The sequence below is a fragment of the Anopheles coluzzii genome, chromosome 2 (assembly GCF_943734685.1).
Source record: "Anopheles coluzzii chromosome 2, AcolN3, whole genome shotgun sequence".
NCBI lineage: Eukaryota > Metazoa > Arthropoda > Insecta > Diptera > Culicidae > Anopheles > Anopheles coluzzii.
In genome coordinates, this window is record NC_064670.1 from 98,364,488 (window position 1) to 98,386,092 (window position 21,605).

General features: G+C 44.5%; 2 protein-coding genes across 8 annotated transcripts in view; one reads left to right on the forward strand and one right to left on the reverse strand.

Annotated features, from left to right (window-relative positions):
* Positions 1-21,605, reverse strand: part of LOC120947541 (alpha-tubulin N-acetyltransferase) — a 600,156-nt gene that overhangs the window by 12,375 nt on the left and 566,176 nt on the right. The window lies entirely within an intron of this gene.
* LOC120947348 (GATA zinc finger domain-containing protein 10) overlaps positions 10,200-21,605 on the forward strand; it is a 103,984-nt gene continuing 92,578 nt past the window's right edge. For 2 of the 7 annotated variants that reach the window (XM_049607281.1, XM_040362585.2), the window contains exons 1-3: positions 10,201-10,323; positions 10,819-10,950; positions 18,956-19,292. In XM_049607281.1, the coding sequence (XP_049463238.1) occupies positions 19,168-19,292 (125 nt within the window). In that variant the 5' untranslated portion in view covers positions 10,201-10,323; positions 10,819-10,950; positions 18,956-19,167. The other 5 variants (XM_049607276.1, XM_049607283.1, XM_049607277.1 and 2 more) reach the window with 5 other exon arrangements.

Consider the following 21,605-nt stretch of genomic DNA (forward strand, 5'->3'; position numbering starts at 1 on the left):
ACCAAACAATGCTAGCATATTCCAGCAGTGGTCTGATAAGTGCGCAGTACAGTGTCTTGAAACACACAGGATCACGAAGCTCGCGCGTCATGTTTATGACCAAGCCAAGTAGACGATTGCCACTAGCGACTACTTGGTCTATCTGTTCTTCGAAGGAGAGTTTAGCATCTAGGAGGACTCCTAGATCCTTTACACAGTTCACTCTTTCGAGGTTCTGACCATCAAGCGTATAATTAAACAGCGCTGGAGCTCTTGAACGGCTGAATGAGATTATGGCGCATTTATCGATACAGACGCTTAGTGCATTACGCTTGCACCAGGAGACAAATTCAGTCAAAGTGGCTTGAAGTTGAAGATGGTCCTCGGGCTCACGGATTTCACGATAGATTTTAGCATCATCTGCGTAGAGTAGGCAACTGTTATCCGGGAGTGCCGTGCACAAGTCGCTTATGTAGAGCAGAAACAACAGAGGCCCCAGGTTGCTGCCCTGGGGTACGCCGGAAGAGGCACCGATAGATCTAGATTGGTGGGAGCCCATTCTAACTGCATATGAACGACCACATAAATACGATTTCATCCACTTTACCAGGGGTGGTGATAATCCAAGTCTATCAAGTTTTGCCAGAAGAATGTTGTGGGACACACTGTCAAAAGCCGCCTTAATGTCCGTGTAAATGGCATCAACCTGCATACCATCATCAATGGACTTATAACAGCCGCTAACGAATTGCATCAGATTTGTCGTAGTTGATCTCTTAGGCATGAATCCATGTTGGTTAGTGCTGATGTATTTGCCGGCAGATGCCATTAATGGTTCATAGATGATTAGCTCGAACACTTTGGCGCAGGCAGCTAAAGAGGTAATACCTCGATAGTTCACTGCTTCGTTTTTGCTGCCCTTTTTGTGGATGGGTGTTAGCCAAGAGACCTTCCACAGTGATGGAAAGGTTCCTGTGCGCAGAGATTCGTTAAAAATCTTAGTTAAAACAGGAGCTACCGATACGGCACAACGCTTGAGAATTGTCGCTGGGATACCATCTGGCCCCTCGGAGTATGACGACTTTAGACGCTCGATTTTTTGGGTAACCAGGGTCTCGGTGACGATAGGTAGCGTGACATGAATTGCATCTGCCGGAGTGTTCACGAGCGCGGAAGCAACAGCCTCCGGAGGTGTGATGTTAGAGATGAAGCTATCCTCGAAACGCGTGGCGAACAGTTCACAAATATCTAATGGCGAGTGTGCACAATTATCCTTATACCGAATAGTCCCGGGGAGGCCAGTTGACTTGCGCATGTTGTCGGCAAAGCTCCAAAAGCGGCGAGGGTACTTTCGCAAGCTTCGTTCAGTCTGGCGTATATATCGACGATAGCAGACTCTATTATAACGTCGATAAAGTGCATGAGCACCATTGTAGTAAAGCCGACACGGTGTGGATCGATTAGCGCGTAAATTGTCATAAGCGGCTCGCTTTGCTTTTTTTAGGGCATGTAATGTGCGGTCACCCCACGGCGGTCCGCGATGGGGCTTTTTAATAGGAGCACATTCACGCAATGCGGCCCGCATAAACTCTGAGAAATCGTTCGTGGCATGGTCAATGGATGTATAGTTTGAGCATTCAAAGGATTGGTTGAAGGAGCAGATCAGTCTCTTGAGTTTAGTAAGGTCAGCACGTGCGTAATTGAGCTTTATTTCCGTAACAGTGGTAGCGTGATTCATAGACGATGCTGTGATTTCCAAATCAAATTCGAGCGGTGGGTGATAGCAGTCTATTGGCAGCAGCGGGTGCTCGCTGACGCGTATGAGCGAAGAAGTTGCTGCACTTGACCAATTCCCGTATGCAAGGTCTAAGATGCGCCCCATAGAGTTAGTGTTGTTATTAAGTTGGTAAAGCGCATTCTGGTGCAGTCCATCGACGAATTGGGCGCTACGAACTGAACTAGTATGAGGTTCAAAAAACACAAAAGGGGTTTCATGATTCGATTGCGCAGGCGACCAGGAAAGAGCGGGTTGGTTAAAGTCTCCCACGAGCACGAATCTGTCGTTTGGACCTAGTGTGTCGCAAATGCTGTTGACGGTGTCCAGTAATGCATTTATTTTTCCTTCGTCCGTGCTATGGTTGGGAGGAAGGTAGGCAGCAGCAATGAATAATCGGTACGTCGGGAGCTGAATGCAGATGCAAGCGATTTCAAGTGTTTGCGCAAGCACTGGGAGCGCATGAGAGCGGAGAGCGGAACTCACCGCAATTAGTACTCCACCGCCTCGAGATAGAGAGCTGTTTGCGGCATTTCTATCGCAACGATAGACACAGTGCGCATCGCCAAATAGGAGAGCTGTGGGAAGGCTGGGATCGAGCCAAGTCTCAGTGAGTACCACAACATCATAGTCCGCTTCTAACACAGTTAAACGGAACTCATCAGCTTTGGATCGTAAACCTCGCACATTCTGATAGTATACAGTTATAGACGTGGAACGGACATTGAGTGGTATGCGTGTGTAAGTTGGTGCAAGGTCATCGGTGAGAGATCGTGTCGTGTCGTGTCATGATCGCCTTTCTCAAAAGCGTGCATGTGGACTTAATAGAATAAACAAAAGTGGAAAGCAAAACCACTTAAAGTGCGAAACTACAAACTGCACAGCGTACCTCATCCATTCACACTTGGGACTAACACTTTGGCACCGCTAATCCATTCACACAGGTCACATACTAATGAACAAACCACCATCCATTATGATACGCCCGACAGGAAGCTTAGCAGGAAACCTCAGCAACAATCCTCCGGAGAGCCTGCCCGTGCAGCGAGAAAGCTTTTCCTCTGCCTTTGCCGGTAAAGTGGACCGGAAAAGCTGGTGGAAAGTTTTCTGTAGAACCAGCGGGCAATGCCACGCACACACACACACATTCTTACACACACTGCCGCTGCCAAAAAGACGCCGAAAGCCGCAAGAAAGTGTGAAGTTTCACTCGCACAAAACTTCACATTTTATCCTAAACCGCCAAACGCCGCCAAACTCTCGGCCGCTTAGGCATGCGAAAGTTTTGCCGTACGCCCTGCCGCTTAGCTTTGCTTACAACGGAGCGAATGACAACCGGGGATGATTAGGTGATAGTTTTTGCATCGCTGCATCCCCAGAATGGGCGGGTGTGTGGATATGTGTGTGTGCATAATCTCGTCTTCGAGGCGTTACAGTTTCCTTATCCGCGGGAATTTGCCACCCAAGCAGCCGGGCTTAAGTTTCGCCTCCGCTTTGCTTTTCCCACTAATTACCAGCCAAGCCAGTCGACGGCGGCAATGGATAACGTGTGCGCCATTAAAAGCTTTCCGTTTGATGGAAAAACACCGCAGCACCGTAGTTTGACGTTGAGCTGTTACGCGCAGTGCATAACTTCGGGCGGAATTTAAATAAGCGGAAAAGTGGGCGAGCGTTTCGCCCGCATGCGAAGCGTTGACTCTTGTACGCGGATGGTTTTTCGTGCATGTGGTTCATTGCTGTATCGGAACAAAAGTGCAATAAACTATTAATAAATAATTAGATTTTATGAATACATAGCTCAAGTATTGGGAAAAGTTGGGACTTTGTCTCTTTTTTCGAAGTCGATCAAATACTTTGGAATGAGAAATGTAATTAAAACAAAAACAGACACATTTTTCGGCATTCTTTTAAACATTGTTAATAGTTGTATTAAAGTTCAAACTGTTTTAATTTCTTCAAAGCTTCTAGGTAAGCTGGAAATTATTTGCAATAGCTCATAAGCGTTGAGTTCAACGCATTTAATATAGCTAATTGAAGCATAACGATAACATAAAGTAACACATCGTTAAAGACCTTTAAAATCTCGAGAGCTTAATCCGGTATTATCTATTGTCGTATGTGTGTTGTGGAGAAAAAACACATTCAGACATCGCCCAAAATCCATCCTCAATGGCAACGGTACTCATGTTTGTCACGCCGTTGGCTTGATGCGCTCCGCTTCCAAAGCGGCAAACGTTTGCATAATAACAATAATAATCATTACAATATTATTTTCGTGCCGGTCGACACATTAATTATGCAAATTTTAATTTGTTTTCAGATTTATTATTGTCGAAATGAAATGACAGAGCAACACAATACGCGCGCTTCAGCCTTCAGCCGAGCACAATTGCGTTTCCGCTGGGCAGGCAGACAAGGTCTCATAATGGCGAATCCATTTCCCTTTCTCGCATCGCCCACAACCGGTTTTGGTTCGTTTGTTTTGATGCGGTGCCGGATGTGAAGTGAATTGGTCCGGAAAATTATTTCGACCGTGTGCTGTGTGTGTGTGCGCGCGAGGAAACTGTAGCCATCCTTTGGGCCATTTTACGGGTATAGGGGGAGGAGGAGTGTGTACCCTTATGCACACGCGAATGCTATTGATCAGTGCATTCAAATTTATCGATGCATATTTCAGCGTTTGACCTTGCCGAAAAGTGACTAAATATTGCCAATCAATGCAGGCAATGTTTTGATTTATATTCTACTTTTAAGATTATTATTTAAATTACGTTATTTGTAATTTCATCAGCTTTCTTTGTGATTGCTTCATTGAACAGCACCATTATTTGCAATGTTTGCGTTTTAATACTGCTATGAACAATGCACGCCAAAAGCACGAAAATGCAATTCAATACCCTTGTTCACTAGCTTCTCGTTGAGAGCCGGAAAAGCCCCAACACTCTGTGCACGCTTATTATCGCCACCATCCAATAATCCTCGACGAGAGTGAGGAAAAGATTTTTAAACGGAGCGTGCTCCATTTCCGGCATGCAAATGACAGCTTATCAAATTGCAACCAATATGGTTCGAAAACGGGGTTGAGCACTGCCGAAGCATACCCGATGCCCGAAAAACCTCGCAAGCGCTCTGATTTCATCGCAACATCATGTTACTCGATTTTAATATTATTTTTACAACCTCTGCTCTCTACACCCGCCCGCTTTTTCGCTCTTATCTCATCCTAACCGCACAGTTCTAGAGGTGCAGGGATGGGAGTATCCTTTTTGCGCATAAAATGCTTTAAAAGCGTGATGGCACAGTGATGGCTGTGAAGCGGAAGGAGGTGAAAGGTACGACATCAGATACGGCGTGTACCGATAAGGGATCACAGGGTACCAAGATTGAACGACAGGGAACAGTGGAACGAATCACACACACACACACACACACACACACACACACACACACGCACACGTATATGCTCAGGCACGCAGGGCACCCTTTTTACAAAGGATCAGCAGCCTAAGTAAATATTTAACTTTCAGCGCTCGAAACAAAGCCAATCTCGTGCGCTTCGATGCACAACGCTGCAACGATGAAACCACACCGCACGGGAGGGGGGGGGGGGGGCAACGGTGGCAAGGGAAGACCCCCAAAACGCTCTTTTGTAAGCCAGTGTGCGCCACCGAGCCGTGTTTGGGTGGGATATTGTGCCCCTTATGATGCTAAGTTTGCCTGCCCTTTTCTTTACCCTATTTTATGGCACGAAACGCCACACTTCAAGCGGTGGTTACGAGAGCATCCATTTTCAACCGGCAGTCCGATCCATGCCCCCGCTGTTTGCACCGACACAAAGAGTGCTAATTGATCTTTGGGGACAGAAAAGAATGAAGCAAACCAAAAACCCCGAACTCATGCTGTGAAACTGCATAATTGAACAGGTATTACAAAACTGACACTCATTCGGTTTATAAAAAGGTCATATTGTTGATGTACAAGGTAAGTGTTATTGCTTTCAATCATTACGTGGTGTGTTCCACACGACCAGAGCTGCAATTACAGCGCAAAAATGCTTGAATCCCATTTCTTGTAAATATGGAATTTTAATGAACAGCAAAATAATAAATGTAAACCTGTCCCGCCCCATTTTGCGAGCGAGCCAATGACACTGAAATTTTGCTCTATTATTGTCCCCCGTCGCGAACGACCCATTTTCTTCGGCGTGCGACACACGCAGTCGGGATTGAGGTGTTGATTTGAATGAGCTATTTTTGGTGCCGGCCCTCTTCTTTCGATGTTGTCTGACGAACGTGTACTAATTACGGCCGATGACACTTTTCCCTCCCTGCGAGTAGCGTGAGTCGCCACAGAACAGAACGTCACCGGCAAGGGTGAGCCAGTGTAATAGCGTTGTAAAGACACGGTAATGAGTGTTCTTGAGTGTGTGTGTGTGTGTGTGTGTGTTGTTGTTTGTTTGTTAATTTTATTCGTATGCAATGAATTGAATGCGCTTTAACTTTGAAGCGTGCAAGATGAACGCTTCGCCTCCGTTCGCAAACAGGTGAGAATAAACTGGCTTAAGGTCTTGTATCTCTCGCTATAAAACTCTTTCGGTGGTTTCCCTGTGCTGATTTCTCTTATTATTTTCTTTGTTTTTGTAGGTCATGCATTCTATTTTCATCTCGCATGTACACCGAAATACCGTTGAAGCAGGGAAAGTTATGGCTGATCACAGTGCCTTCTTCATGGTTTGGTCTAGACTTGCCTTGGCTTCTTATAAACTTGCCTATTTGTGACTAATTGGAATAATGACAAGGCAGACAATACGGCGTTAGAAAGACTGGGTTCATACGAATTTTGTAGGGATGGCGAACATCAGATTGCATATTAGAAATTAATTGTTACTAAAACGTTAATGCAATTATATGGTTGAAATTTTTTTTATCATAAGTATAAAACAATGTGATATTAAAGAATCTGTTCAAAAACGACTTTAAGTATTACTTCTCATCCTGAACCTTCAATGTCAATACACAGGAAGCAGTTTTAAATATAATTATTTAAAAAAAAAAACGTTTAAATGTAAGTTAATGCAAGTATTTAAACGACATGATCAATACTAACACCAAATGGAATCAATTATTGCAAGAATACATTAAATAAATGTGTTCTTGCAAATCAACCATTTCATTGCAAACAAAACCAATGTAACATTTCCCTACTAATTCTTTCCACGAAAACCCCATTTACCCTGATGGAAGTGAAAACATATTCCAAGCAGTAAATGAACTACCAAACTTTTAATGAATCCTGCTCAACGGCAACACAAAGCTAACTCGGAGCTAGCAGCTCAAGCTCCAGTTTCTCCACCAACGTCCGACATTCTCAAACTTTCGCAAGACGCCGATAACGAGATGATACCGATAAGCGATGATGTAATGTGAGTCTCGTACGGGCTTAATCAACAGGTTTTAAAAACCTACGGCCGATTGCTTTATAAACTTCATCGCTCTACAACAAACACACGCACACACACACAAGCCTGAAACAGTTACGCTAAAGTTCCGCTACTCTCCGCACATTTGTGTTGATTTGCATTAGAAAAGTTTTTTGGGGCAAACAAATATTTCCGAAGCCGAAATAATCATTTCCTGCTCATCATCTGCAAAGCAGCCGCAGCACAAGGCCCGGGATGCGTCGTCCTGTAGGATGGAACCCGACGGCCGGGGTTCGTGCAAACCCGGGAGAACGAAGAAACTTTCAAGCTTAAATCCTCAATCGACGCTGGGCAGGGGCACGCGGTTAAGCAGATCATAATAAACTGCCGCTGGTCGATGATGTGGTGAAAGTTGCCCAGCAACATGAGGTGGTTTTGTGTAGGTCCGGGGAGCGTTTCTTCAGGATGCCACTGTTTGAGCATTAGGTGCGTGAGCAACATCATCCCACCGTCCATCGTCGGATCGAACTCATTTTCTGGTGTGGTTCGGGGAAGTAAGCAGCAGCAGCAGCAGCAGATGCGAACGGTAAACGTTTATTTTCGCACAAATGCGCTGGACGAAAACAATCGCAACTTTTCTCATTATTAAACCCGTGGTCGCTTTAGGTCTGTGTCTACCTCTCGCCGTTGTTAACACTCCTTCTTCCGCTCTCTCCTTCGATCGTCTGGTAATGTTGGGCGGCATCTTGTGGAATGGTTGTTTTCGTTTCCTTCTTTCGTCTCATTGCACATCCGTTTGTTTGGGGTCGTAGTTTCATTGATGTTCACGCATTCGGGTGGAAAATTTGCAGTAAACTTTTATGCCTGTCCATTGTCGATTGTAAACAACTCGGCGCGCAAAACAAGCTGTGCTAGCTTTGGTGCATTTTTGTTTTTCCATTTCACCTAAACATATACATTTGCAAGGATTTGTGGCTTTCTTTGGGCAGCTGTGTTTGATCAATTCTTCCTTCATTTGCACAATTCGATGCTTTCTTTTAGGGCATTTTACCCCATACGAAAATTGCCTTAACTTACTACTCTGCTCTTCAATAAGCTTCACTTCAAATATTACAATAATATTATCTAATGGAAGATACAATTATTATAATTTTCACCGAACGACTTGGCAAACCCACGCCTGAGCTTGCCTGGGTGGGTATTATTTTTATCCATTGGTGGTGGAAAAAACGAAAGGAAAAACGTGAAAAACACCTGTTGTATTGCGCGAGCTATTTCGCCTTCGGTTCCGAAATTCCATTCGAACCCGGGCGGGCAACAACGTTTGGTAGGCGGATAGATTTCAAGCCGTAAGCCGCAAGAACCGCGCTTGTGTTTATTTAAACATTGGTCCATTCATTGGTCGAAGGGTGGTACGTGTCAGGCACGGCGTGGATGGAAGGAACGGGCAGTCTAAAATCGCCCGCATTGCAAAGAAAGTTCACGACCATTTTTCAACTTCTTCCGTCGTCTTTCTGTCCGGAAAATCAACCACAACCACGTTCCAAATTTTACACACGCGCGCACACACACACAGCGACCGTTCAGCGCTGTTGTGTTATTGGCTAGGACATGGTGCCGCTGGTTATAGCTGTGGCAAATCAGAAGGAATACTAACTACAACAACAATCTTTTTTTGCGGTCTCAAACGACACACTGTGGTGGAGATTTCGATTTGCTAAATATACGCATCCGATCGATGGTACGCTTGAGCAACGCAACGAGGAAAGTCTTTTACAAATTTGACGTTAATCCATCAGCCTTTGAATAGTTTTAAAACAGAAAGTAATTTAGGTTTAAATGTTCATTATCTGAAGCCAGTATAAATAACTCAACAATAAAATGAAGTTGAAGAAAGTCATTCTTCCGTGTTCTGAAGTTATGAGAAAACATCTTTAAAGAAACCATCAAATGTTGCTGGTCTTAGACTTACTTTTATAAATAATTAAAATAATTGATCCATTTTAAATTAATGAATCATCAAAACTGATGTATAAACATCAAATCATTTAAAATAGATCCATTTCTATAGCTGTATATTTCTCAAGATGCACAGCTCACAAGAACCTCTCTCAACAATTTCCTAATCGATCTGAAAATTTTCCTCCAACGCACCAATATTTCACGGCCACGTCACACCAAAACCGTGTGGGATGTGGCGCAAGTTCAAAATTCTACATCCCACTGCTCTAAAACTAGCCGCACACGCGCAGCCGAAACGATATCTGTGTCTGTCTGTCGAGAAATTATGCGCATGAGAAATTATGTCATGAAAATGGAGGTTTATGTGAGGTGTTTCCATAGAAACATAGGTAAAAATATTTTAAAAAAGTATTTAAAAAGAATCACAAAAAATCACCTCTTCTTAACTCCAATTGCTGTTTAATTTTTAGATACATCATTTTAAAATAAATATTAAAGAAAGCAGCTCCACAACTTCTGGTACAACCCAACAAGTCATTTGGCAACAAACTGTCGCGTTCCATCCACACGATTGCGCATCGGCACAAACTATAACAACACCACGACGAAAGTAGTGTTGATCTTTGACCTCCCCTACACCCACGGCTCTCTCTCACTTGAGCCAAGACAAACTGTGAAATACACACACACACACGTCTGGCTCGATCGAAAGCGAGAAATGTAATGTAACTACCATGAAGTAAACCGACCCCCACCATTCCTTTAAAACCGATCGCGAAACACACAACCTCAACTATTTGCCTGTTCGTACACCATCATGCGGCGCACACACATGCCAAACTTGCCACATTCGATACTGCGCATGAATATTTGTATCATAATCCTTCAACCCCAGGCATCTCCAACCCGGCCCGGAGACGGGGTGAAAGGGGAAAGCGCAGTAATTTATTGCCAAGCAGGATGGCGCAACTTAATCTTGCACAGGCCGCGCAACGCGAGCGAACGGGACGGCAACAGTACAGCCACCGCTACCCCCCAGCAAAGAAAAACAGATGAACGCATAAACGAGGCAAAAGGGGGGAAAATCTGCCTTCGGTTTTGGGGTTTGAGATTGTCCCGACCCGTTATCCATCGGTAGAGTCGATGCGTTGGTCTGGGTGGTTTGGTGTTCCGGACGTTTCCTCCACAGGTAAACTGGTCAAGCTTATCAATCCGCCGGGCTGAGTAATTGGACAGGCTTTGGTGCTGGAAACTCGGAGGCAGAGGGTTACATTCCGATTCGCAAACAAGTGTCAGCGTTGCAAAAAACAACAAGAAAAAAGGGAACACACGAGAAGTGTGCAACACGAGCACACGGTGCATGAGTGCGTGCAAATTTTCGTTCCATTTTCCAACCAAACGGTACGATCGTGTTGAAGTGTGAGAGCAACTGTGTACTACTGCGTGTATGTGTGTGTGTGTGTGTGTAGTTGAGTGAGGTTGGAAATATTTTTCGGTCCAAAATTTTGGCCTCCACTTGACACAGGACGGATACTTGAGGCAGCACCGTTCCGTGAGCTCTTATCTTTGATAGTGAAGAGGATTTCATTGACAGCCTGGGTGCCTGGGTGACATAGTACGTAAAGTGATAAAGTGTTTTTCTCTCTCTTTCTCTCTCTCTTTCTGTTCGTATTTATATTCGTAGCATTTTCCAGCACAATTTCCCATATTCAAAGTGTGTGTGTGTGTATGTGTGTGAAGTGGTAATGAATAGATAGGAGCACCGCTCGTCTCCACGCAGGTTGTACGGAATTTAGAATTTCTATTTTAATCCACGGTAAGTAAACGCAAATGCTGCACGCCGCCTCTAACAAAGTGTTTGCGAATAATTTCCATCTCGCCGGTTCAAAATTTGCTATTTCGAAATGTGTCTTCAAATAACCGATGGAATGGAGCGTATCAATCTATTTTTAAAACGCATTCCCTTACTGAAAATCGCTTGCTGCTGCTGCTGATGATGATGATGATGCTCGCAGTGGTGCCCTAACCATGGACACCGTTACCGTATCTTCGCATGGGGACGGTCGCGCACCTGCTTGTTCCTTTTTATCCAAACCTATGTTACTGACACCGTTTTGCCAATCCGCCAATCGCGCAACAGCTCCCGCGCTAGGGGTTTGTGGGCCGTTTTGCGTATGTTGGACCGCGCGTGTCCAACGTTCGGGCGCGTACCATCACCGTTGGCCGTAAATTTGGCGTAGGTGGACAGGCGGCCAAACTAAATTTAGTCCAACCAGCACCATGTTCACACAATGGAGCACAGCGTCGTGTTGTTGGCCCACAGAGGGGTGGGGGGGGTAGCAAATTTTGTATCATTAATGTTGGTGAACGGTCGCCACCCATCGATCGTCTCACCGTGACCGGTTGGAGGCGTATGGACAGACTGTGAAGGGCTTACACAATGGGAGTTTCTGCTTGGGGCGACAAAAGCGATAATCCCAAATTAGATATAACAAAACCATGAAATGGATAAGAACCTTCATGGAATTTTCGAGTTACTTCATGGTTATCATAATTCCCTTTTATACATAATGATATGTTGTTTATAGACAATTGTAGTTGTATAAAAATCCTTCATATCTAACAAACACTCATAACGAGTAATACAATCCCCAAAACTGGAACACAGCAACACTATAAGGCTATCCATTCCTAACACGATTTTGCCCTTGGAAAAGCAACCGTTCAACGTGCTGACGTTTTCCCCCCCCCCCCTACCCAGGAGCAACAATGCACGCCATCGCTCTTCGGGTTTGCTGCAACTAATAATCCTTCACTCTATTAGGTTTTGCTCCAACCCTGCCACTCCAGCCGTATAGTGTTCTAGATTCGTCAAAACGCTCCCAGCCCAACCCAGCCACTAACAAAGAGCGAGCCAAAACTTGATCACTAGAATGCATCAAAACCGGGCACAATGGGACGGGAAAAAAAGGAAAGGTTCAAAGCAACAGCAAAAAAAATACAGAAAATATTATACACTCCACCTTGACTCCCGCTGCTGCTTTCACTTCTTCTCGTACCTTCAACTCAATGCTCCTGCTGCTCTTTTCGGCGATGCACCCCAAACCAAGAAGAACAACCATACCAGTACGTTGAATTGAATTTAAAATCTACTTTGTCAGCGCATAAATTTCGAAATTGAACATGCTTATCCTACTACACGCTCCTCTTGTTAGCCTCCGTATCCGATCCGTCATTCGGCGTCTACGTCTGCGCTGTGCCATTGCCATTTTGCTCATCCCTTGCTCGAAAGGGGGGGAACGAATTTTATCACAAAAACACTGCCAAAGCGTAAAAAGGTTGTATGGTGGCGGGGTATACAGACTCTACAGATCTGTCACTTCAGCTGCTGCAGCTCCGGATATGAGTCATGTGTGCAAGTGTGTGTGTGTGTTGCATCTATTGAGTGGGAAGAAAAAATGGATAAGAATCACTGTTCTAGATGTGCATTTTTTGGGAACAAAATAAACTATGTTGAGTTTCCTTTTTTTCAAGCTGACGGAAATTGCTTTGTAAGACGCAATTTTTGTTTGCAATTGGTGGCAACTAGTTTGAAATATTTTAATTTCACTCAATTTCTCAAAAGTGGAAAGCAAATTGCAATTGTGGAAATTAAATAAAATAGGCTGCTGCTGTCTTTTTTGCCTCATCTCTATCATAAAATTCTAGTAAAGGCTGATCAGCGTTACTTTCCAGCTTTGATGATTTTGCTTAGTTTACATCCATACAATGGCAACCACATCGACTATAAAAAACGCAATGCCGACTTAGTTTTTAGTGTTTTGAAAGATTTGGAGAAGAATGATACAAATTACAGTCAGAATTTAATAATTGAACGTTTTTCCGTGGTCTTCTGTGACGTGTCAGTAAAAAGTTGCGACATGTCCTGGTCCAGAGAATTGTCTAGCAAGCCTCAAAGTCAGAATAGAGGTGGCTTACTTTAGGTGGCCGCCACTGTAAATCCGGCTGTATGAAAACGTAGCGAGAACATGCATACAAAAAGTAACTGAAACAAATAACCTTCTTTTATGAATAGCGGGTCATGCCGGCCTATACAGGCTTTTGATACTTAGTACCACTTGCCGGATAGTCAATCCTTGCTTAGGGTGACGGTACATGGGATGAGCATGTTGTTAAGATGTCCGAGTTGACGGTAGTACCGCGGGATTCCTCGATGCAACAAGAAATAAAAATAGGAAAACTGGACTAAATGGTTCCTTTAGTGAGTCAGATTCAAGTAGCATTAGGTCAGTTCCAGGACTGTTATGGGTTCAGTGTAAGTTTTGGCGTGTGTTCGGGATCAATTCCAAGACCGGTAGGCTTTTGGAGGCATTATTCCGGTATATATATACAATTTCAGTACCGGTAGGCTACATGTATCAATAGTTGGGCAATTTGTAGGGGTACAAATGTGCTTTAATAAATTTAAAGTGTCAGGGAGGTACATTTATTAACATTTAAACACATAGCCATTGGAATATGTTTCATCTTCGCAATCACAACCATTTTTACCTTAAAAAACCACAAATTTACGACAAAAAGCATATTTTTGTGACGACTTCGTTGTACCTATAATGGTGGTATGTTTCCTAAAATCGTTGTATTGTACTACTTTAGTGTTGGTAAACAAAGATACCTCAAAAACTGTGTATAATATACATGGAATTTAGTTTTGAAGCTGTTTTCGTATTAGTTGTAAGAATCACATCTATAATAATGATTTCTTACATAATTGGACCGTAAAAATGTATAAATACGAGGGCTAAAAATATTGACTAAAAACTATATTAAGACTGTCGTCTACCCAAGCCAGGACGAGGTCGAGTTTTCACTCAGTTGGATATGCGAATTTTGGCCTTTTTTGATAGATTACTTAGAGGAAACTCATTCGGGCCGGGCCAAATTAAGTAGTATTCTAAAACTTGCCTTAATAATCTAGCTGATACAATAATTCAGAAAAGCAAAAAACTTGCATAAAATGGAACAAAATGAATTGGATTTTTTCAAACCACAACGACGAAAAATCAATTTTCTTGTCATTTATTTACGTAATCACTCATTCCAATTGCAATCAATCAATGCTGCATCAATCCAACAAGTCAAAACTAACGGTCCAATTTATTCAACAAACTCAATCTCCTTCCACTTCGCATCGAAGCACATTATTACATGTCCCCATTATTACAAACCCAAAACTCCCACTGGCTCTGCTGGTGGCTTTCTCCTCCTCTCCCGCCAACCTCCCGCAAGACCTCATCAGCAGGGCTCACTTTGCCATCAGATTATCAAAAACCCGCACACAGTAATGATTCCGGTTCGGTGCACAGCTCTTTACAAATGAATCGGCCCGAAATGCCAACTCCCCAAACGGGTCACCTAAGTTCGGGCTAATGCATCTAATGCACGGCGTGAATGGATCGCGCGGCATCCGGGCCACCGAAAATGCAAATTTCTATCAAACACACACCGTCACACACACACACACACTGCCAAGCATATGCACATACAAAGGCACACACACAGATAAGTGCACGCACCTGGCGCACGTTGACGAGAAAATGCAATCAGCGACCCAATTAATCGAATTTCGAAATTTCCAAATTTGTTCCACCGGTGTACACCTTTTGTTGCATAAATCATGCTCTGGACGTCCGTCGAATCGGGGGCCTTGTTCAGGGGGCGAGCATGTATCAAGGTATGAGCGGGGTATGAGGGGAGAGCATTTAGCCAGAAGCGCACCGCAGAGGCGGTGGCGTGAAAAAGGATGCTCTCAAGCGGAAGAAAGCTTAACCCGTGCGAAGCGTCACTGTCGTCATCTTGTTGCGGGATGGGCGAATTGAAACAGGGGCGCTTGACAAAACGGTAAAGATGCCAACCCATGCGTCCGGAGAGGGTACAAGGCAGTAACAAAAGGAGCCGCCTCTCCCTTAGCTCGCCCTATATTACGGACAGATTTGATAGAATCATCGAGCCGGACAGCACCTGTGTGCACGACTTATCTCCCGCATTGTGATTTTATTTCATTCTAAATTCATCTGCAGCGAAGCGTGCTTAAAATGGGTGGAATTCGAGCAGAGTGCAAATACTAAGCGCTCATGCACGCACCAAACCACGTTGAAATATTCACACAGGCACACATGCATGTACGCACCAACAACAACAAAAAAACGGAAGATAAAGGCCTGCGGAGGTAAGTGATCATCGGAAATCGGAGATCCAGCCGGGCGATTTCGATTCAACCCTAAGCGAACGCTGACCGTGGAAATGTTGATGGAGAAAATCAGGATATCCGGTAGCTGGAACGGTCTCCAATGATGATGATGATGGTGATTCGTACGAAAACCTGTGCCAGTAGGTTCGTGCACCCTTTCCCGCCCGGCACCGGGTAGCACCAAACCGCCACGCTTGCATTTCGAAATCGGAAAACCAATGTTCCAGTCGAGCGTGTGAGTTGTGTTGTCTGGATGTAGTTCCGGCCCCTGCAACGGTGGATGTGCAATGTGCTCTTCTCAAAACCCCTTTTCACAATAAATTCCCAACACTCAACCCTGGGAATAGGGATGATGGGCCGCACGGTCTTATTCGACTGTAAAATAAAGCCACCGGACATCTACGCTGACCCCCGGTATGGTCGGAATCCAGCAGCAGCAGCACGGCTGGAGCCGTCGAAATTTATTATCTTCCATGTCCCAATCGATGCAGTGTTGCCGAGGGCTCCGAGCGTACATGCCGGCACAGTACGGTCGGTTGCTACAGGCTCGGCCGTACTGCTGTGTGCGCATCACGCATCGTATGAGTGAAGCTATCTCCACCCTCCCGGCATGCGACTGCTGCTGCTGCTGCTGCAATGGAGCAGCTCGGTCGGTGCAATTCCTCGACCGTGTAATTGTAATTGATAATCAATTTTCTAAATAAATAATTTTTCTCTCCCATTGTGTGCCCGTACTCCAACTGGTACCGGTGCGTGCCGCTCGGTCAGTGCTTTTCACTGCGGAACGATAACTGGGATATGCTAAAGGGATAAATCGGTGCCATTTCTTTTCTTTTTTTGCCTAAGGGTGATGAGGAGAACTGAAATGAATCAAAACGATTTAATTAAAACTGTATGCGATAGTGCATTGGTCCGTTTTGCTGGCGTTACTAACATAACGTGGATTTTGTGCATTGTGCAAGTGAAATATTTTGAAATAAATTTTGAATCGTTTCATTTTGTTTCAATTTCTGTCTGAAATAAATTTTATATAGTTTCTGTTGAAACCGCTGAAACACAAGCTATGGTATTTTTTCTGAGAATTTTAACAGTTGCTTGAGCCACAAAGCTTCTAAAATTGTACAGTTTGGCATTCAAAATCTCCCTTCTTCTCATTTCGGTACAAAAGCATACCATTTTGTACTGCGCATTGCAGAGTTTCAGGCGCTAGAGCTTAAAATGCATACCTTTAGGCGTTTCTAAAAACAGTTATTCATTCCTCGTAAAGCTGTGCCTAATGGATGTGGATGTTTTAGTCAAAACGACACGAAAATGGTTTTCCAAAAACTATGAAATGCTTTTCCCAATACATTTGTCTTCCCAGAAACAGGAGCATTGTTTTCGAACGTCAATTCATGGAACGCAATCCAAATAGTTGTACATCACTAGCACACGTAGCTGCACGGTGTACATTTATTTTTCACTAGCACATCACACACAGCAGAAAAATACCCCGAAGCCCATCACCCGTATCAATGCCAATATTTTCCCTTTTTTGATGGAAAGTCAACACATCCCCGCTCGCCGTACAGAAAGAAGTTTTAATTAGAAAATCTTTAGCCGAAAACACCTTCAGTTGCATATCCCCCAAAAACACTTTCATCATTTCATCCTGCACCTGCACAAGTTGGGAGATTTTGGGTCAGCGGGAAAGCAGACTAACGGCAGGCTTTGTAGACGCGAGGTACACGGCCAAGGTGGAACATAATACAATGGCTCCCATCCCCCCGTGGTTGGATGCCGGGTTGGATGATGTTTTCTCATATTTTGCATTCCATTCTGCACCCGCTACAAGCGCTACATCCGGATTGTGGTTTGCTATTTTCCGCGACTACTTGCGCAGCTGTACTTTCCCTGCCTGGGTCGATGATTTCGTCCGTTCGCTGTACCCTTTTGACCTCTTCCACCGAAAGCATCAATCGTTTGGCTGTTGGCCGCCGCACCTTCAGGTTCAATATTTGTTTGACCATGGTTTGGCAATGATGGTGGTGAAACGAGACGTACGGTAAATATTCCACCCATAGCCTCAATATCGAGCTACCTCCTCCTGTCGAAAGCAAATCTTTCCCACACATAAATTTTCCGACGCTTGCCAACATGTTGGCGAGATGAAATAAGGGCTGGTGGTAGGAGGGATACATAATCGTATCACCTTCCCAACCTTCCCTACGCAACTAACTAACCGCCGCATCCTTTCAAACATCCGGATTTCGGTCACCACCACCGTTTGGCACGCCGAGCAAGCGCAAAGCTAGACCGCGCCGCCATGATTCATAATGCATTTAATTAATTTTGAAATTTAATTTCATTCATTCCTGTTTCGCTCCTCCTAGCTTCACGATCCTGCCGCCCCTCCTGCTCGTAAGCTACACCGTCGCCTTCATACTTTTCACCATTGTTTCTTCCAGTCGGTCAGTTCACGGGTGGGGAAGCGTAAAGCATATGCATACATGCTACTCACTGCTCCAACTGTATTTCTATGTGCATACATGTGTGTGTATGTATCGGTGCACTAACATATCTTTTGTGCGCTTAGTATAACACGTCAAATTCTATACGTAACCGAATAACCCCCTTTGCAGTTCGCTTAGTATCTTCTTCGCTTGCTCATCATCAACACGGCTGCTGTTTCCGGCAACCATGAAACCTGTTTCACATTCAAATCATTTCGAACCATATATCTCGTTTCAAAATCTGCTCCTCCGCCAACATCAATCCTTTCCAACACGTAGGTACCTAGCCCGGCGCCGGTGGTAGCAAATGGGTTTTCTTCTGATTGATTTGGCTATCACGTTCAATCAATCCCGCTTGTTTTGGGGGGGGGGGGGGGGGGAAAGCATTACGTTTTCATACGTGAACTTTTGATCATGAAGAAATCACAACTCGTGCGGTGAATGCACATGCGGTACCCCACACACTCACACACCCACACACACATACACTTAGGCAACCAGTTTTACGGTTTGCTGCGGGCAAAGCAGACGAATTGTCGGAATTGAAATTCCAATTAAATCATCCCGGCCAATCTTCACCTTCGTCAGTCGCCGCGAGAAGGCAGTCGAAACTTTGGTCGCATAAATCTTGCTTTCGATTTGAGAAAGAGCGAGAGAGCAAATGGGTTGTGTATTTTACTAAACAAAACAAAGGTTATAACATTGTGCCATTATTCATCTACTTATTTATGACTTTAGCTTAGTTGCATTCAGCTCCTTTCTTAGCTTCTCTTTTCTTCTTTTTTTCGATGAGCTTAAGGTGAAGCTTGCTCTAATACACTTCCAATTAATATGTTAGGTTACAGTACTATTGAAGCATTATTTCATGATTCCTTCTTATAACTTTTACCTCTTTCTTCTGTGTAATAATTGAATTAATCTAAAACTCTTACACTTTAATTATAATTTCAATAATGCACGCTTGTGTAGTATCTAGCTCGTTATTAGCAAAATGGAGCAATTTAAGCAATTAAATTAACGGAGTAAATTCATCTGTTGTTGTTTTTTTACACAATGTTCACTCTCACTACACACTGTAGAGCCTCACGACACTACCCCAAGACATCACACCCCGGTTGGGCAAGAAGACATACCAGGATCGATCGGTTCTCGGTGGGGCGCCATAATTCAATCACCAATTTGTTTAATTTGAGCGCAAATCAAATTGAAACGAAGCAGAGTTTCAACGAAACGTTTTCGCCGATTGATTGCAACGTTGAGCTCAACTTTTGACACCTCACCCACCTCCACGATGGCCGCGATGCAGCGCCGACTGGTGCACAAGCAGTTTAACTCACCGATCAATCTGTACTCGCAGAAGAACATCCAGGAAACGCTCGACCGCGAACTGAAGCTCCTGTCGAACGGGGCCGTCGGGTAAGTGTGGGACTGTGCGTTCCTTCCTTTGTTTGTGCTAACCATTACACGTATCGCGGCGCGGGCTCAACGCTGTCGCCTTACAATGCGTCCCTTTCGTGCGCTTGCTTCTTGCTCGGAACTTTATTATTTGATGAAAATATAAGGAAAAAAACAAGCCCATACACACTCAACCAAACCGAAGCTCAACACATTTTTGTTGTTCCATTCCGATGCTTCTCTAACCTGACTTCTGCAGCAGCAAGGGCAAACCAGCTGCGGATGAAACGGGGCGGAGGGAAAAAAGGCTCTACCGCGCTGACCGGCACAATATATAAATCACGTCCGGTAAATATTTTTCTTTCGGGTAAAAGAATTTTAAATTTACCGAACCATCCCGATCCAGCCAGCATCCAAAACCATCTCCTCTCATCTTGTTCCACTGCTCCCAGCAATCCCACGATGACTGAGTTCCACTGCTCCGGGACCCGTGCCCTGCCCGCGTTGGGTCGCCTTCAATTTTTTACTCGATCCCGATGGCTCATGTGGCGCAAACCGCACGGCTATAACGTTGATTATGTTATTTTCCAGCCGTTCCCAACAAACGGTACAGTTCGTTTTTTGTCGGAAAACCATCATCACGGAACAACGGGTGGGTCTGAGCGAAAACAAAAAAAAACACTCACACACAGAACGAGCCAACCAGTAAAACCACCAAAAACCAATCCAACCACCGGGGTCGGGAAATTCGCATTTCACGTTTCGCGAATGGTTTATGTGCTGAAGAGGGAGAATTCAGCAGGCTCTCGCGGGGAAGGTTTGGAGCAGGAGCAGGAGTGTAATTTTTCACCGATTTTCCACGGTACGTGCGCTCGTAGTATGCCAATGGGAAAGTTTTATTTCGGTAAAGTTTCGGTGTCGGTGCGCTTGTCGCACTATGCTGGTGGATGGTGGTGGAAACCCTCTCAACTAAAGGCTCATTCTTTCGGCAACCAGTTTACGAGGTGTAAGAGTATAAGTACACAAAGTGTTTTAAGCAAATGTGTTAATGGTTTTCAAGAAATTCGGTTTAAATAAAAGAATAATAATTAAAGTATATTTAAATTAAATGCTCGCATCAAATACGCGATCCAAGATACATCTAGCAGTTGATTTCAAACCATACAATTAATTCAAAATATTAAATAATATCAAAATGTGTCCAATCAAAACCATGACAAACCTCAACAAAAGCCGTCTCACGAGTGTAATTAACATTTTTTTCGCAACCCAATACAAGTAGCACAGCCCAAGGAGCAGCTCAAATTACCCTAACAAGACGACAGTAATGTGCCTGATGAAAGTAGCCTAGGATTAGTCCACCGCTCGACAGGGACGTGCAACAAGATTAGCCCCTTTCTCTTCCTCCCTTTCCGCACGCAGTCGGTCCATTTCGATTAGGAAACGACACCAACGACCGATGCCAATTCGACATGCCTTCGAAGTCGTCCGTGAAGTGCCCGAGTGAACGATTTCGCTCACGTACACACTCACGGCTTAATCACAGCACCAATTCACCAGTGTTGTCATTTACTTCTCGGCGCTGTGTTTACATACTTAAGCACCATCATCATCCTCCTCATCATCATCATCCTCTACACCATCAACGGCGTGTTATCATCCCCACTGGCCTTGAAGCCAGCAGGAAGGGAAAAGCTCGACAAGCGAATGGACAACACGGGGAAAGTAAACACTTGTACCCGGGTCCGGTCACCCTCCTCTTACTGACTTTAACCCATACGAAGTTGCACACAGACACACAGAAACCGGTGGAGGAAAACGGATAAAGTCAACTGACACTAACGGTAACACCTCGGAACGCCGGGCGAACGAAAAACTATTCCACCATGTACATACTACCGGTGGTATACACATCGATCAGAACCGCTCAGCCGGTTACGACTGGCAGGCGTTCGGGCTAACAGTGCGCTTTTGCGTCTTCCCGGCACACTGATTCAATTCGCTCGCTCGCAAACAGGGATGCAAGACCCATCCTTCGGTCTGGATAACCACGCGCCCAATCACCCAGAACTACTACCACGGCAACGGTGCACCCATCGTTCGATGTTGATGAAAAGATGCCCCAGGAGCAACGAAGAGAGCTTGAAAGTGTGAGAAAAAAAGGGAAATATTTCATGTATGCTAATTAATTAGTGCTGCAATTAATTCCATTCTTGCTAATTAGATTTGAACGTGAGATGAATGGAGCCGTATTTTTTCTCGCCCCTGTTGAGCGGTAGCCAGCAGCCGAACCTGTGTTTCAGCTTTCTAGAACCTTCTTATCCAAATAGCCGG